The following is an 18,412-nucleotide window of genomic DNA, read 5'->3' on the forward strand; positions in this document are numbered from 1 at the left end:
TCGTACCAGCATTTTTTCAGATCATCCACAGAGCGCTGGGTCACTCCTACAGAATTTACTTTCGCGCGGATGCGCACCCAAATCCTCCTTTTGTCGGCCTCAGGCACCCTTCTGGAGTCCTTACCAAAGAGGCAATCGTGGTCCTTGCACACTCCCTCTATTAGATATTCAAATTCTTGTTCTGAGAACTTTATTTTCCTTTTCCTTCCTGAGGAAGTTTCCCCTGCAGCTTCCTGTTCTGCAGTGGGGTGTCTCCTGGTTTTCAGCTGGAGGTACTCTGGAGTGGAGCTCTGAGCAATGCTGCTTCCACTTCAGGCTCACAATGCAGAAAGAGGGTGGAACCTGCCTACTTCCTGGTTGTGATGTCATCACTGTGCTCAAAATGCGACTTCCCGTATTTGGGATCTCGCAATTAGCGAGATGGCTATTTGCGATTTCGGTAATTGCGAGATCGCAATTTCAACAAGGGTATCGGCCGATTCTGCGATTTTTATGCGATTTTCGGATAATCGCAATCGGCAATTGTGGCCGATTGCGATTCGCTTTTTTTTCTCGCAATTTTTCTTGAATCCCATTCTGCGATTTCTAAATTGCGATTCGCTATTTCTCGCAATTTAGAAATCGCAGAATGGGAGTATGATGAATCTGGGGGTGAGTTCCCTACAGCCTATCAAACAAATTTCGTTGAGGGTTACAGATATCGTGATCTAATCCGAAATCCATTTCGTAATATATTAGTCACAAAATATACCTTACAATCACACCATGACAGAAAGTGCTCTTACATCAGGTTCCACTAGCTCTATCTTTTCTCCAAAATCTTACCAAATCTTGTTTCATGATGATCATCGTGGTGACCTGAATCAGCTATAACTTTGAGAAAATTCCCAGAACTAATGTAGTGCACACAGGAAAACTAGCCTTGTGATTTCCTTCAATCCTATTAACACTCATTATAATTAGTACAATTTTTTTATGTTAACCTTTTCCTTAGAATTATCATTTGTCACACATCATTAAGTAGCCCCACTTGTGATTTAGCGCATTGCTTTCCTTTCCAGCACAGTTCCCCACCTTCTGGACAGCCTAAAGTATGTGAAGTAAAAAGCAGTGACCCAATTTAAGCAATTAGCTTTGAGGTCAACATTTTAATATTAGTTGGATGTGGTTCAAAGAGTTTGTGGGTAATATCTACTTAATTTGTTTTCTTAACATATATGTATATACGTATTACCATTCTTCACCGAGTTATTCATTGTTCAATGACTTTGGGTGCAGCTATCACCTAATCCAGTGTTGGATTACCCATAACCCAAATATGTCCTTGGATATTCTTGTTGTTAGTACTTCTTAATATTTCTTCAACTGGGGCACAATGAAAGTAGTGATGAGGGGAGTATTGGTAGCCAATGTGACTTTTATTTATTTATTTATTTAATTTATTTATTTATTGAAATTTATAAAGCGCACAACTACCCTGGGGCATATCAGAGCGCTTTACATAGCACCAGTTGCGTTACATGAGGACACATTCATTAGGTGTCACCTACGCAGTGCGCATGCGCTGCTTAGGAGGAGACCTTTAGAAATCGATTCACTTTTTGGGCCAAAACGTCCACGCTTTGCATTGCTTTCAATGGCAACGTATGCACGTTTGGCGATTACGATGGGAGAGCGAGCTTTGAAACCATCTGTTTGTAATTAACTTGCAAACAGATGGTGCCCCTGCTCTCTCCCACAAGGGAAACAGGTGCAGGCCATTCCTCTCTCCCCTCCTCCTGCTTGTTGCTTTTTCTTAGAGCGACAACACTTCCGAAAAGAACTGTAGCGCTTCACATGAACACCAGCTACATTACACAAGGAGTACAGCCTTCACAGCAGGCTCCGGCTCTTGCTTCAAGTGCCCACAATATTTATTCTGTCTTTGTCTGTGAGGGGGTCAACACCAGCAGCTGGTTACAAGGAGCACATGTCCCTCAGCAGCGGATGTTGTACACCCAGGCCATCTTCCAGCAGACACTGGGGCCTCTAGCACAGTGCACCGGGCCTCGGTCGGCTTCGAAGCCTCTCTGGCTCCCGGCGCAGCCCATGTCTCCTGGGACGTTCTTGGCCCTCAGAACTGAGAGCCCCAGTTGAGCCCTCTCCCAGCAGACACTGGAGCCTCTAGCACAGTGCATCAGGCCTCAGCCGGCTTCATAGCCACTCTTGCATCATGCTGCCCCTCTGGCTCACGGCGCAGCCCCTGTCCCCTGGGACTCTCCTGGCCCTCTGAGCTGACATTTAGAAATAAGTGAATAGCGCTATTGAGTAATAATGTGAGGATAGAAAGGGAAACTGCTTCATACTTTTCGAGTTTAAAATGTGACGGGAAGGATCACTTCTAAAAATATCTGACTTCTATGTCTGTCTAATTGTCCACACTTAAACGATCACCGCGCATATGTGACAATTAGTCTGTGGGCTCTGCGGAGCGGCCAAACATTAAATGGGTATGACATCTGAAAACAAACACAAATGGACACCTTTTTTGTAATCTTAGTAGTCTCATCACCTCCAGTGTGAGTGGCGCTGAGCTGTACACTATCTTTAAACAAGAGTTGGGTGTTCTGCGACACTTAGCACAGATCTGAAGCTCTTGAAACCCAAAGAAAAAGCTGTCACCTGCCCGCCTCGATGACCGTGTTGGCACTGGGAACCTGCTCCTCTGTGTTTTGTTATAAACGGATGAACTGGAATCCTACCCTGACAGCACTATTATCAAGCAACTCTGAAAAGAAGAAAAGAGACGGGTTTAAACTATCACTTTTGTGTCATTCGGGGGCCCGGGGCCCGTGCAAGTAGCAATCTGTTTTTGTGAGCGACCGGCCTGATGGATGGTATTATTTATGATTTTATGTTAAAAGCCAGGCCTGTCACTCCGCCAGAGATGCACAAAAGCCCCCCAACAATTTCTGTTTTTTAAAGGCGGCTGCGCCACTGCTGTGCGCCTACAACACATGTGGCAGACAATCTGTGACTGACAGCTGTCATGCAAGGCATCCGATGCGGCCTTACTTGAATCTGTGACAGTGTCAGTGCCACGCAAAATGTATGCACCACCAGAACACGACATAACCTGAGCACTTCTAAATCTGAGGCAGTCAACTCACCCCACAATGTGTGCACCGCCAGCACCACATGCCCAGAGCACAAGCAGCACCCTTTACAATGTGTGCTCAGCCCAAGGTCACACATTCTAGAGCACAGTCACCAACCCCACTGTGAGCACACTGTACAATGTGTGCAGCCATACAATCAGACACAGTCAAACCTGTCATAAAGGGTGCACAGGCTGCATCTACACAATCCAAGCCAGACACTATAAGCAGCCTGCATATTGTGATACAGTCAGTACAAACATAATGCGAGGCATTCTGCACGCAGAGTGCTGTGTACACAGCAACCAGCAACCTATTTACACCGGCCCTTCACAGCATGATATGCAATAATTTGCAATGCAATAGGTCTCTTTTTTTTCTCGCAATTTTTCTTGAATCCCATTCTGCGATTTGTAAATTGCGATTCGCTATTTCTCGCAATTTAGAAATCGCAGAATGGGAGTATGATGAATCTGGGGGCATGTCATTTAAAGTTTTACACTTCTGATGACAGGAAAATGTCTCACCAGGCCACTGATATTTATCTAATCTAGCGATTGACGTTTTGTTCCCTTGCTTCGTGGCACTAGCCTCCCTTTCACTGGACTGTTTGATGTTCATTCTTTGAATGAATAGGGCTAAAGCCTGACATGTCCATATTATTTACTTCAGAAATCTATACATTTGGATAATTAACTCTTACGAGCCCATGATAAAAGTTACAAAATGGGTTTCTCATTACAACTAATAGACTGAAAAAAATTGAAACATTTGATCCATCCCTTCACTGCTGAGACATTTTTCTGAACACTTGAGTGATGTAACTCACCTCTGGAAACTATAGTATTGAACTTAACTGGTTCTTGTTGTTGGACCACTGAAATATATCCACAGGGGGCTGCAGGAGTACATCCAACACTGTCCCTCAGAAACACAGAAGCAGCAGCTACTATAAACTCTTATTCAAATGCAAACAGGCAAACTGCTACAATTCCTCACACCCTCACCCTTCCCTGACTGCTACTGGGTTCACTCTCCCAATCCTTCCTGTTGTTCTTCTCACATCTTGCCAACCACCTGACCTTACAAGTAGAGTCGACAACCCACAATGCAGCATTGTAACTAGTGAAACAGAGACATTTATGGGCAGACAATCCTTTCACGTTTTCTTACCCAGACCCTCTCCTACAGTTTCATACCTTCCTCTCTGGTGGTCCATCTTTTCCCCTCTCTGCTACCTGTGTGCTTGATTCAGGTTTAGGGTTTAGGGGACTGGATTTGCCAGTCTTTTTATAACTTGTTTTTTAATGAACATCTGTTGACTCACTAACGGTGTTTTTTAACTGAGCACTGACAGCATTTCACTTGCACCACGCACATATCTGACACTGGGGAGATTAAAAACCCCATAGCCCTTTTCTTGATTACGAGGAGGGGAACGTAACTTACTCACCCAAGGAAGCCTGTGCTCGTCTTTCCTCCTGACCCGCCCCGTTCCGACGCGGTAACCAGTACCGTTGCGCGGAGGGCGGGCCAGGGAGAGCCAGTCACTTCCTGCCGGGACACTACACGAGCGGTTAGCGCTCTAGTGCACCTATCTGGAGGGCCTATTTAGCCATCGCCCCTTGTGAGCGCGCAGCGTTCGCGCGCAGCGTCGCCGAAGCCACGCCGAAGATCAGCCAAAGAGCTGCCCGTCTGCGCCCGTCCGCGACAGGACGAGGCAGATAGAGGCACAGAGGCTATAAGGCGACTCCACGATGCCTCCCGACATTGAAGGTATTAACCTTGTTACCTACTCACCCCACACCCTCCGACTGTTACAGCCAAGGGTGAAGTGTGATACTCGGTTACAATATAAACAGCTCGAAGGGAGCTTTTCCTGCCTCCAATGCCGCTTTCAGTCAGATTCGACAGGCAATAGCTTTTGCGACAAAGATAATATACCCACCATTCCCCTGGAACTTAAGTGTCTCCTTTTAAATGTGCGTTCCATGCCTAAGCACCAACTACAGATTTGGGATCTCATTCACGCGGAACAACCTGATCTCTGTTTCTTTACTGAGACGTGGATGAAACCCCACACGACACCTGCTGTTGTGTTGGGTGTTCCCTCAGGATACAGAATTATGCATGCTGATAGGCCCATTAAAACAGGTGGTGGCTTAGCGATTATTTGTAAGGACACGTTTAAGACAACTATTTTAGATAAAATATGTAGTCCAATGTTGGAAATCATGATTTTTAAAATCACATTAGGTAATATTTCCTGGAGAGGAGCCCTTCTGTATCGTCCACCCACTCCCAATCCGGACTTCGCCCTGCTCCTTCTGGAAACACTTGCTCCCCATATAAAAGCCAAGGAGGATTTTATCCTCCTCGGGGATTTCAATATACATATGGATGTCCCTGAACTGCCGGAAGCCACTCATCTGACCACTGATCTATCCCACCTAGGGCTTAACATAAGTAACAACGGTGCCACGCACATAGGTGGGCACACTCTCGACCTTATATTCTCAAACTGTCCCAAAATACGCTGTCTTCCTGCTAAAAACATCCTTTGGTCAGATCATTTTCTGATTGAGTTCCACCTGGCTGGACCAATCAATCGACCTCAGAAAGCCTTGCCCCCGCCTATTCTTCGTCGAGAATGGCATAAAATCTCAGTCACCAACCTGCACAAATTTTGGGTGCAACCGACTATCACGGAGACAGATACTGCTGAGTCTGCATTGGAGAAATTTAATCAATCCCTAAAATCTGCTATTGACACCATTTCTCCCCTCAAACTACACAAACAATTTCCCCATACCAAACAGGAGAAATGGTATACAGCTGATCTTAGGAAAGAAAAGCAAAAATGCAGACGCTTAGAAAAACTTTGGAGAACATCAAAAAGTGAAGAGGCCAGGGAAGCCTTTCACGAGGCTCAGTCAGCATATTATAAAAATATAAAACTAGCCAGAAAAGTCCACCTTTCCGCGCAACTGGAGGAGGCAGGGAACTGTCCGCGCGAATTATTCAAGATTTTAAAAGATTTTATTAAACCCACAGCCACTGAAAGTACTGATGATGCTTCTCAGCCACTCTGTGACGAAATCTCTGAGTTTTTCGAGGAAAAAATAAATTTGATCTATGACAAAATTTTAACCTCTAAGGGTGGGGCTACTACACCCATTCCCGAAGCTCAACTTAGCACTCAGGCTACAAATTCCTTGTTTGTCATTCCTCCCGTCACAGATCTCAATCTGGCAACACTTATTGGCCATATGAAAACTGGCTCCCCCAGCGACCTCCTTCCTGCCAAAATGGTGGCCCCTCTGATTTCCATCTTAGGCCCCTCGATCCAGGCAGTTATCAACACCTCCTTGGCCAAAGGCCAAGTCCCCATGGAATGGAAGACTGCGGTAGTAAGCCCTATCCGGAAGAAGGCGACCCTACCCTGGACGGACTTATCTAACCTCCGACCTATCTCTCTCTTGCCTTACATCGGCAAACTAACAGAGAAGCATGTGAACACCCACCTTTCTAACTATATCGAGACAGCGGGTGGCCTAGACCCTTCACAATCCGGGTTTAGGCCCAACCATAGCACCGAATCCGCCCTACTGGCCGTCACCAATAACATCAGGATGACGCTTGATAGTGGAGGGTCGATGATTCTGGTGCTATTGGACCTATCCGCTGCCTTCGATACGGTGTCTCACGATCTGCTTCTCTGTCGGCTGAGAGAGATAGGATTGGGAGGTACAGCCCTGTCCTGGATGGCGAGCTTTCTTTCGGGTCGCTCTCAGGAAGTCCGATTGGGCTCCCATAAATCCATCGCTAGGGAGCTCACCAGGGGTGTGCCACAGGGCTCATGCCTAAGCCCCACATTGTTTAATGTGTACGTGGCCCCCCTGGCTGACTTGGTGAGATCCTTTGGGTTTATACCGGTGTCCTACGCCGATGACACCCAGCTTCTGTTCCCTTTTAAGACCTTCTCTCCTGCCTTACAGAGATCTTTCGCAGAAGGCATGAGGGCAGTTTCCAGATGGATGACTAACAACTGCTTACAGTGCAACGTGACTAAAACAGAGGTTGTACTCTATGGGGAAGCAGTAACACTTTGGTCCAATGAGTGGTGGCCGCCTGAACTAGGACCTGCCCCTATTCCTAAACAGATCATAAGAAATCTGGGAGTGCTGTTTGATCAGTCACTGACTTTTAAAGAACACGTCAACCAGGTTGCTGGTACCTGTTTCGGGGTCATTTCTCTGCTGAGAAGGGTGTTTCCTTTTCTCCCAGACCACCATAGAAAGACCTTGGTCCAGGCTCTGGTTGTCAGTAGACTGGACTACTGTAATGGCCTTCTTTTGTCAGCTAATGAAGGCCAATTTAACAAACTACAGGTGGTCCAGAATACGGCCGCGAGGTTAGTCATGAATGCCCCACCTAGGACTCCCTCCCGGCCACTACTGACAGAACTTCACTGGCTACCAGTGCGACTGCGGACCAAATTCAAAATCTTGTGTACAATTCACAAGTGCTTGATGGGGAAAGGACCGAAATATCTCACCTCAGCCTTCCTTCCCTATGTCCCTGGACGTTCACTACGATCAAGCAGCCTCCAGCTCCTTAAAGTTCCAAAAATTAAAAAAACTCGGCAAGGAGGCAGAGCCTTAGCATACACAGGGCCTGTCCTATGGAACACCCTGCCCCTTACACTAAAACTCAGTACTGATCACCTGTCTTTCCGAAAAACCCTGAAAACGTACCTTTTTTCCAGCATCTAACTTACTCCTCTCCCACCACCCACTAAAAATGTATATGGGCAGAGTAGCTGGTTTCTTTTGTATGGCACAGCGCGGAGATACCCCTTCGGGGGTCTATTCAGGCGCTATAGAAGCACATAAATAAAATAAATAAATTGGTGCTACATAACTAACCAAGGCGTTCACTGGTCTAAATTGGAACGACAACCTCCGCTCACAATGAGGGCACAGGCCGGGGAGACCCACTGAAAGGAAGTGACAATAGCAACTTTCACTAGTTTAGTCCCATGTGATTGAGGAGGCAAAGTGCATAACCTCAGACGTGTAAGGTAAAACCTAAACTTGGGGAGTGTGATCCATAAAAAAAAAAGACGTTGCCATCGGTGAGCAGAACCACAAAACGCGAGAGCTTGCAACAACATATACAAAAGCATGCCAACAAACGGACCATCTTCAGCACCCAAGAGTCATGCAGCCACTCCTTGGCCTGATTACTCGCTCCAGTTAAGTTCATGGTGTTGCATTGTATCGAAAAACCCGTCTCTCGGAGCTTGTTGCAACAATTGCATTGCATCACCCTAGTCAGTTTAACCAAATGCAACGTATCATGCAAGGCTAAGCCCGCGAAGAAATCACCTGCCCATGCAAGTAGGCCCAGCATCCGTTGCTCCACAAGCCATCCGAACTGTCGATGCTGGATATCGGCTGTTAAGCAACCCACCCCATCCAGTTTAAACAAGCTGTACATGACCCAGTTTAAGTCAGTGAATAATGGTCAAGATCATGTCAGAAATAGGCCAATCATCCCTTCTATCTGAACAAAGTATTGATTAAAACTAGTATGCTCATCGAAGTACAAGTCCTCCCCATCTGGCAGTCACGAGGTGGACCGAAAAGGAATAATTATCCTGCACCATTATCACGTGTCATCAGTATGCTTAAAAGTACTTAGTCGAACCAACCGGTGGCCTAATCATTTTGGCCTGGACCTTGAGGCTCTATTTTAGGCATTGGATTAAAACATTTAAGCTGAAATCCTTTCTTGGCATAGTGTGCCACATAGTTCTGCCTCTTCTGTCCTTGTATCCCGCTATTTAAACAATCTGTAACATTAGACCTATCGCCAGCCATGATTATTGCCTTTGTCAATGGTTGATAGTTGCATAGGTAAATAAGCAACAGTTATGGCTTCCTTGTAAAAATATTGAAAAATGCTTCCGTTCTGAAATGATGGGACAGGTCAAGATCTATAATGCGTTTGTTAGAAGTTACATCACAGTCACCAAACCCCGCCACTACAACTTTATCGCAGTGTGTCTCAAGTGCACGCATGCTGCATATGGGCCACCGCCGACACCATTAGGAATAAACCCTCCCTCGGCCTATCACATTACCGCTCACCAGGCCTGTCGGACCCAAGAGAGCAGCTTGTTAACAAATGTAAATTCCACCATATGAACTAGTCTTGGTTACCTGACAGATGTCAGCATGCATTATTGCCGCCCACCGGAACTGTTTGCCCACATATTCCACCCATCTATCAGGGATCGTGGGCTCCCCGATTGGGTAAGTAGCCGCGGTTATCTTGCAACATTCATCATCGTTTTCTCCCCCCGACATAGAACCAGTGGATTTGAAACTGCCACTACCTGTGTGGGGAGGCGCTAATGGTCTTGTTCGTCAACAAAGCCCACTCAGAGCACTCAATGCTAATGTGACGCGCCAATCAACTCGCACAGCGGACATGACCCTCAACATATCCCTACCAGCGCTCTAAAGCGCTGCAAGCAGAAGTTTGACCCAAGAATCAAAAACGCCAAGCCTGCTCACCTCAAGCCACAAAAAAACGAAACTAGCTGCCTCTGCTCATCTCGTTGCATGCCTGGACAGTGTGTCCAGCCCGTGCTGCTCATTTGGCCTCCCTCCGATTCACACGATCAGAGACCCGCACTCACCAAGGCAACATGATGCCTGCGGTAGCTCTGGACCCAACACCACGACACAGGACGGGGGAAACCAGTCAGAGGGCCATATCTGCTAACTGCTCCAAGCGGGCCCTACTCCCGAGATGGTTTGTTGATGGTGGGGCCAGTTACCCCTGCACCTGTCGGCAATGTCGACTCTGCTTCCGACTGGTGGATATACTTGCTGCGCTGTTCTACGTCGGCACATTGCCCCCCCCTCACCCCAAGTAATCCTTTTGAAATAGAGGAGGAAGTGGGGACACCGGTGAGTTCTGACTAAACATGCCTATGGGCAGGGGCATCCAGCCACAAGAGAGAGTCTCAAGAGACTGCACAAACTGCCCCAAGAGCTCGAACTCACCACTGAAAACAACCAACTCTGCCAATCCGACGCCGGCGACGCGGAACCAGGATCGACCCGTGGACGATGTGTCCAGATTCAAAGAGGGCGCCAGTTGGGAGGGGGCAGGTATAAATACCTGACAAGAATCCTGTGCACACGTTAAGCGAGGTGTATACATGTATCATGCTTAATCAAAAGAACACAATAGGTAGTACATGGAACAAAGTGGACACGATAGAAAGTCTTTTTGTTCTTCAAAGGATTGTATTTGACCTTCCTTTGTTGAAAGGTAACTTCAAAAGCAAATGACCAGCCGACAGATGTTTCGTCAAGCGGGCAAGGAGCCCGTGACTCTTCAGGGCTGTAAGCACAAATGGGGTAACGGTCCGTATAGCCGGTGATATTCCCGACCCGGCATCTGGGGTCTGGGTTGAAAGAATCAGCAATAGTGAGTCACTGTGGACTCAGAGAAGGGCGGGTACATCCGTCTCAAACCAGCTAATGCCTGGGATATGGCAGCGGAGAGACGGGTCCTTTCTTCCTAAGGGGCTGGCCTGGTATAAATACCTCACCCCAACCCTCTGCGCACCGGAAGTGATGCGGCTGGCTCGACGGGCTGGGGGACTCCTCCCGAGGGTCCCTTCAAGTAGAGGGGGTGGCAGTGTGCCTAATGTGGCACTAAGGTGGCTGCCTTTTTGAGGTGACCAACTGCGTGAGCGTGAGCCGCGAGCAGCCTCAGTTCTGAAGGCCCGGAAGCAGAACCTACCCTTAAACCCTATTAATCACCACAGAGAGGCTGTCAACTCTCTGCCTTTAATAAAATAAAGCCATCCTTTAAAGAGGAAAGTTGCATTAAAGCTGCAGGATCTGTGCAGAAGAAATGTGACTATTTGCAACGAGAGTTCTACAGCAACAGCAAAGTAAAAAGTGCCTCTCTCAGCTATTGATGCATTCACAACAGAATTTCCCTGTGTTTTTCTTTTAGCCTACTACCTGCATGCCTTGGCGCTCGCTCTCCGGTCCGGTGTTGTGCACAACATCCCTGCCCACTTCAGGAATTTGAACATGGCATTTTTAGCAGGCAGAAGCAGCAGTGCATGGAGCCGCTGAATAATAAAGTTGGAGAAAGTTGTACATTAGCACATTCCAAGTTGTACATAATAAAAACAAGGCATGTGTGCGACATTTGATAAACAAGATGCTATATGGTATTCAGGTGCGAGACGAACCACCCTGCTTGTTGAAGGATGCAGCAATGAAGGAAGGCAGGGGGTGAGAGCAAGTAGGCAACAAATGGCAAGAGATGGGCAACAAAAAAAAACAATGACTGAAATCGCAAGCAGCGGCGTAGGAAGGATGGCAGCAATAACAGGAGGGGGGTAGTATGGGTGAAGAGGCAACAGATGGGCAGAGATGACCAACAAAAAGGATCAATTTGTGATGTCTTCTGGGGGGGAAACAAGCACTCAAAGGGGCAGATGGGCACTATTGACTAACCACAATAATGGAATTTCGAAAGGCAGGCCAACCAACCAAACAGAAGCGCTGGGTGTGTTGAGAAGCCCATAGACTGAATACAGCACGCCTGTGCAGAGCAGCGCAAGCGCTGGCTAGGCTCGACCTAATAAAGAGGAATAGTTCTAACCTTGTTGTGAGCTCGACATGTTTCTCCCCTTACAGTGGCCCTGGGATGGGTGTATATGGCTTTTTTTAGACCCTACGCTCTCTGTATTGGAGCAGAGCCCAAAGGAGCCCTGAAGACTGCCTCTAACCACCCTGTCTCATTAACTCTATGAAATCACCAAACTAGCCCAACTTGGCACCCGAAACAAACGTGGATACTCAACAGCCTAGGGGGTGTGACAAGGCCCAATAGTTAACGTCATCCTTCTTCACAAAAGGAAGTTTCTGTCCTTTTTTTCATGTGAATTGCTTTTGTGAAAAACCTCGTTTTTGCCTTGTGTATCTGATTTTCTTTCCTCAATTTACTAGTGCTTTTCCACCATTTAGATGCTTTTCTGTCACAAAAGTTAAACAAAGTTTTGATTTTTTGCACATAGTACAAGCACAAACTATGAAACTATGATAAAAATTAAAACAGATCTCAGCCCTTCACCCTCCCTTCCCCCAACGACACTATTTGCAGTAAAGGGTGGTGCTAGCAGCCTAGCACCTAAGCTAATGGGCATAACTCCTGCCTGCAATTTGCATTCACTGATGTAGGAAGTGGATGACTCCAGCAGTGGCTGTGGACAAGGACCTTCTAAGAAAATCTTTTGCCGTTGTCACTAATTGTTTCAAAAAGGGGCAAAAGTGTCTTCATTCCATGAGCACCTGTGTCATCTGCCCTTTTGCTCAGCTTTCTTGCCATCCTGTGTTTTCACACAGTGGACAAGATAACCAGGAGCCCTATGACACTGCTGCCTGTGTGACGTTATGCTTCTCACCAGTAAAGTGCAAACCTCTGATGGAACAGGGTTCCTTCTAAGGACATCCTCAGCGTTTGTGAATAGGGCTACTTTCCCCTTGTCAAGGTAAAGATTCTGGGGCAGATGTGCCTGACAGCCAAGTAAGCTGTTGCTTGTCCAGATGGACGGATGATGTTGTCATTCTGCAGACTTAGCAGCCCAACATGGTGAAGAAGACCATCATCTTCACATGAGATCAGCATTATGCCAATAGTCACAGGGGGCGGGGTGCGGCAAGTTTCATCCACAAGGGAGTACTCTACTGTACCTGATATCCCGCGGTCAAAACCGGCTACAAATATTTAGGAGACCAGCCCAGCCTTTGAGTGAATATTATAGTTTCCAATATCAAAACATTCCTCAATGGGCAGGCTCTCCCTGCTCAGCTGAGAGCTAATACTATAATATTCACTGCACTCTAGAATCTCGCCCCATAATGCTTTGCTGGGCATTTTGGTTGGCATTGTATTTTTGCCCATAACTTTGCTCAGGGTGGTCCTAGGAGGATGGGACAACCACGATCGTTAAGTATGATATTCTCTTTGCGTTTAAGGCATCTGCTTGGTCCTTCCCCTAGGTTAGGGGGACCCCAAAATCATCACCTCTGTCATTGCCTGATATTTTTCAAAGCTCACTTTAGTGAATTGGTTTAATGCTCTTTAGCATGTATAGGTAAAATTGTTTATCAGGGGGTTGTGGGTGCAGTAGATCACCCCAGAGTTTTTACAAGAATTCCGTGTTCGTGAAATTCCCTTTAGCTCATGCCAACTAATAAAACAGAAATCTCACATACCTTTAGTAAATCAACAAATAACTATCTTTACATGCTAACATATGTATAGTCATCTCACAAAAGTGAAAATGAAAATAAAGCAAGCAGTGAGAGAGGTGATGATTTTGGGGTCCTCCAAAACCTAGGGAGAGAACCAAGTAGATTCATTGAACACCAAGAGCACATCATGCTAAACGATTCGGCGGTGGTCCCATCCTCCTAGGACTACCCCAAGCACAGTCAGTTATGGGCAAAAATACAATCGCAACCAATGGCACTGCAAAGCATTATGGGACTAGATTCTAGAGTGCAGTGAATATTATAGCATCCAATATTAAAACATTCCTCAAGGAGCAGGCGCTCTCAGCTCAGCTGAGAGCTAATACTATAATATTCACTGCTCTCAAGAATCTCGCACCATAATGCTTTGCTGGGCCTTTGGTTGGCATTGTATTTTTGCCCATTACTTTGCTCGGGTGGTCCTAGGAGGATGGGACCACCACAATCGTTGAGCATGATATGCTCTTTGTGTTCAAGGCATCTGCTTGGTCCTCTCCCTAGGTTAGGGGGGACCCCACAATCTTCACCTCTGTCATTGCCTGATATTTTTCAAAGATCACTTTTGTGAATTGGTTATATGCTTTTTAGCATGTAAAGGTAAAATTGTTGTTGTTATTGGGTTGTGGGTGCCGGTAGCTTACTCCAGAGTTTTTGCATGAATTGTGTTAGTGATACTGCCCTCATGTCATCCTAATTAATAAAACAGACATTTTGCATACCTTTAGTAAAACAACACATAACTATCTTTACATGCTAAATCACCTATAGTCATCTCACAAAAATGAAAATATAGCAAACAGTACTTTTAGTTAAACAACAAATAACGCTATCTTTACATGCTAAAATGAATATAATCATTTCACAAAAGTGAAAATGAAAATAAAGCAAGCAGTTTGAGAGGTAATGATTGTAGAGTCCTCCCTAACCTATGGAGAGAACCAAGCAGATGACTTGAACACCAAGAGCACATCACGATGAACGATTCAGTGGTGGTCCCATCCTCCTGAATAAATACAATCAACAGAGCAGGAGCAACAGAGAGGAAGGCAGTACTGACTCAATTGTGGCATTAAGAGGAGATCTGAGGGAGGAATGATATATTTGCATGTAAGCAGCTTTGCATCTGCTCAAAGTACCAAAAATCAAAAGGGCGAGGATGGGTGCATGCTCATTTGGCTACTTGGCAACCAAAATGGAACACAATCTTGCCATCGTTGCGCGCAGAGGAATCTGAAAGTGTCTTCCGTAGAGGCCTGAAAACTTGGCTTTACTAGACAGGAGCCTCACTGCCCTGCCTGACTCTGCATGTAGCTGTTTCTGTAGCGCAGGGACACACCAGTCGGTGTAGCCAGGCGATAAATGATAAATAAATAAATACATTTTGGACTGCAAAATAGGTTTTAGTATCTAGTATTCCCATTTTAGGAGTCAGTAAGCTTTTATTGTATACTAAAATGGGATTGCGGACAAATATGGGAGGTCGGTGCTGTAGTTATCAATGTTTTGCAATCATAATCCGGTCGCAAAACACTGAAAATTTACCAACTCCCAAGTTGGGGTGGCAATACATTTGCAAAAACGAAGATATTCCAGAGGAACCCCGTCCCTTTCGTGAAAGTAAAAAAAAGAAATTGAGGAGTAGGCAGTGTTCTAGCAGACGGAACACTGCCAACTCTCGAGAGAACTTTTTTCTTTACAGACAGTCCTGTTTCCTTTAAAGAAAACAGGCTGCATTTAAAAAATAAATGTTTACTCTATGGTGAACTGCTGACTAATGCAAGCTACCATCCCTGTGCCATATCCAATCAGAGTAAGTCACACATTGTGAGTTATCTCTTTAACCCCTTCGCTGCGGCGGCAATTCCGCCGCAGTGCTAGGGGGTGGGGGGCCGCGCGGCGCTCCCATGCTCGTGACGGAACCGCTCCATCACGAGCCTCGGGTGCGCTGTGCTTATGACGGAGCGGTTCCGTCACAGCCCCGCCTGCTCAATAGAACGTCCAGCGCAGGCGCGGAGTCCAGCGCAGGCGCGGAATCCGCGCCGCGCAGGCCGCTGAGCGGGCTGTGACGGAACCGCTCCGTCATCAGCACAGCACATCCGTGGCTGGTGACGGGAAGGTTCCATCACCAGCATGGGAGAGGTTAATAGGTATGAGGTCGATTGTATTGCGACCCACTCTGAATGGAAATTTTGCAACCCGACCTATTAGTGCATAGGTTTTTTCGCAAAATTCAACACTTTTCCACCAGCATTTTGCAACCGGTGTTTTGTACATCAGGCTTTTAGTCTTAGATGCAGCATGCCCAGTGACTTTGTGATGCAAATCCTCTCACCATTTACTTTAGCAGATGGCACAGTAAGAGGTGAAATAGCAAAAAGCAGGTAGTTCTGAGAAAGGAGACACATTACTTGTAAACCATTGTGTGTGCTCTCCACACAAAGAGCTTAATAGCATACAAGACTGCCTCACCTCTTTTTGTGTTCACAGAATGCAGGAGCTAGTTGCAGTGTAATGAGATGATGGGTTCAGTTTTAATACAGAGTAAAAGTAGAACACGCTAGATTTTTGAGGACCATATAAGCTGGATCTCCTGGTTTTATTAAAGGTCCTTCTGATGATCATTGCTTAGATGGTAATAATGACATACTTTAACACACTGTTGGAGCATCATTATTGACTGTTATCATTTCATCTACTCAGTGAAGTCTGGATCTTTTCAGTGGTGTACTGTTTGCTGGGAGCCTAGGCGTCTCAGTACAAGTCTCTACATTGTACCGGGCTTGTGGCTTGCAAAGCTTGACCATCCAATCATTGTATAAAGGAGGCATCGGTTTGATCCACGGCTGCTTATATTTCCACTGTTGCGTAGATTGGATCGTCCAACACGTCCTGTGGAGGAAGGTTTCTCAAACAGCCTCTGTCTGCTTGTGCACCTACTCCATCCAGGGACTTCTTTTTCTTCCTTGATATTATACAGATTATTACAGCTGTGAGTGGAATGATACCGAGCAAGGCAGCTTTCACCTGCCACTGAAGAACAAGGTAAGAGAAGGGAGAGGTTGAGGGAGAACTGGTAGCAGAGAGGATATGAGTGGTGTTGCTCCCTTCAAGTGTATTCCAAGGAAGCCATGATGCATCGATGGCAGAAGAATTAGATACCAAAGGGATAACCACTTTCTTGGTGAGAGACTCTTCTATTTTTCTAAAATTAATATCATATGAAGAAACAGTCACTTCAAATAGGTAAATTGTATCACTCTCAAATCCTACAGTCTCACACCAGTACAGCCCCGAGTCTTCCTCTGTAAGATCCCTCACCGTCATGGAGAATGAGCGAGTTTTGTGATTGTCTTTGATGGAAACCCGCCCCTCTCTCACCTCCTCCTCTGATCCTGTGCTCTGTGCAATGATGTCGCAGAAGAACCACTCGCCTGTTTTGCACCAGTAATGCCGGGACCCTACTAGATGTATTGAATAATTACAACGTATGGTAAATGTCCCTCCCACATTTCCATACACCTCTCGGATGACATGTCCTGCAGCCCAACAAACTCCTGGAAATAGAACAAGCACCCAGACTGAGGCCCTCCTCATTTCATTGTGTCTGGTCATCTCTTTCTTCGCTTCAACAGAGTTTTAGTCAGCGGTCTCCTGGCTGTGGTCTTTCTTAAGTGGATCAGGATTGGATTCTCTACCAAGAGCAGCCTTCCACCTCCTCTCTCCAGGTTCTCTGCAGTTTCACCTTCTGTTCTGTGGTCAAGCGCCTTCCCCGGGTGCCTGTGTTGGATGGGGTTGGTCCGTGCGGGGTGGGCTGGGCCCTCTGGTCCTTGGGAGTCTCTGAAGCTCTTCTCTTTTCTGACTGTGCAGCACCTGTTCTCATTCTTTGTGGCTGCCTCTCACTTCCTTCCTTTTCTATGCATAATATTGCCCTATTGTGACCATCTCTAGGGTGACTATCTATATCTGTGGAGCTTTACAGGAAGTCAAGCCACATTCTGACCACTGCACAGGCCGCTCAGTCCACTGTCACATCCTGTTTATATGCTCTGTCATATCTCATAGCAAGATCAACTCTATAACTATTGAACATGTTCTATTAATCATTGTCTTATTTTACACAAAATGAAATATGAAAAGAGGCAAATGTTAATATTAAATTCATATAAAAAATGTTGCACATTCTATTTATTTTATTTCAGTGTCTTTAATTTACACACCTTTCGCCTTATCTTGTTAGAGCAAAGCCTACAAAAACACAGTTATGAACTGGACAGAAAGTGCTTTTCTGCAATTCATATTTCTTATCACTGATATTTAACATTCAGAAGCAAAGATACTACATCTACCACAATGCAACTGTTCTGGTCCACTGGAAGATCTGAAACTGGACTTTGTAACTGATGCTGCTACGCGGAAACCTGCTCTATTCAACCATTGATGCACTGTTATCATGCAGAAAGGCACAACAGTTTCCAAGAAGCTCCACTGAACTGCTAGCCTCTGTGGAACTGTAGGCAGCATTTTCGTTGATGCTGTACTACTGAATACAGAAAATGCAGCTCCCAAGATGAATGGTATTGAAAATTTCTATTTCCAAAGACTGCTAGAGCCAGACTGAGCTCGCATCCAATCAGGGCCAGGGTTAGAGCAAGGGTCCACTGTATCTCACAAGAGAATGCATTTTCTCTCGACTGGCCAATTAAAGGTGTGAAAAGCTAGAGGCGATGTTTAAAAGCAATGTCCAGAGTTTGTCCCACAGATTTGAAGTGAGTGCAGTTTTGTTCTTGTCAACGAGAAGAGTCTGACAGACTTTCAATCCTCTGTGCTAGTACCCCCTAAAACATTTTGCTGTCTACCTATCTAGACCCCAAGTTGCAGAGTGCAGGTGCGCTAAAATGATCAAGGCTTGTTCAC

At 46.0% G+C, this 18,412-nt stretch overlaps 1 protein-coding gene across 1 annotated transcript in view; it reads right to left on the reverse strand.

Annotated features, from left to right (window-relative positions):
* Window positions 1–18,412, reverse strand: part of LOC144763920 (uncharacterized) — a 106,094-nt gene that overhangs the window by 61,089 nt on the left and 26,593 nt on the right. Inside the window, exons 2-3 of the mRNA XM_078649962.1 lie at window positions 16,358–17,134; window positions 15,831–15,885 (exon numbers count right to left, since the gene is read on the reverse strand). Of these exons, the coding sequence (XP_078506088.1) occupies window positions 15,831–15,885; window positions 16,358–17,134 (832 nt within the window). The remainder of the gene's footprint in view (window positions 1–15,830; window positions 15,886–16,357; window positions 17,135–18,412) is intronic.

The sequence above is a fragment of the Lissotriton helveticus genome, chromosome 1_1 (genome assembly GCF_964261635.1).
Source record: "Lissotriton helveticus chromosome 1_1, aLisHel1.1, whole genome shotgun sequence".
Taxonomy (NCBI): domain Eukaryota; kingdom Metazoa; phylum Chordata; class Amphibia; order Caudata; family Salamandridae; genus Lissotriton; species Lissotriton helveticus.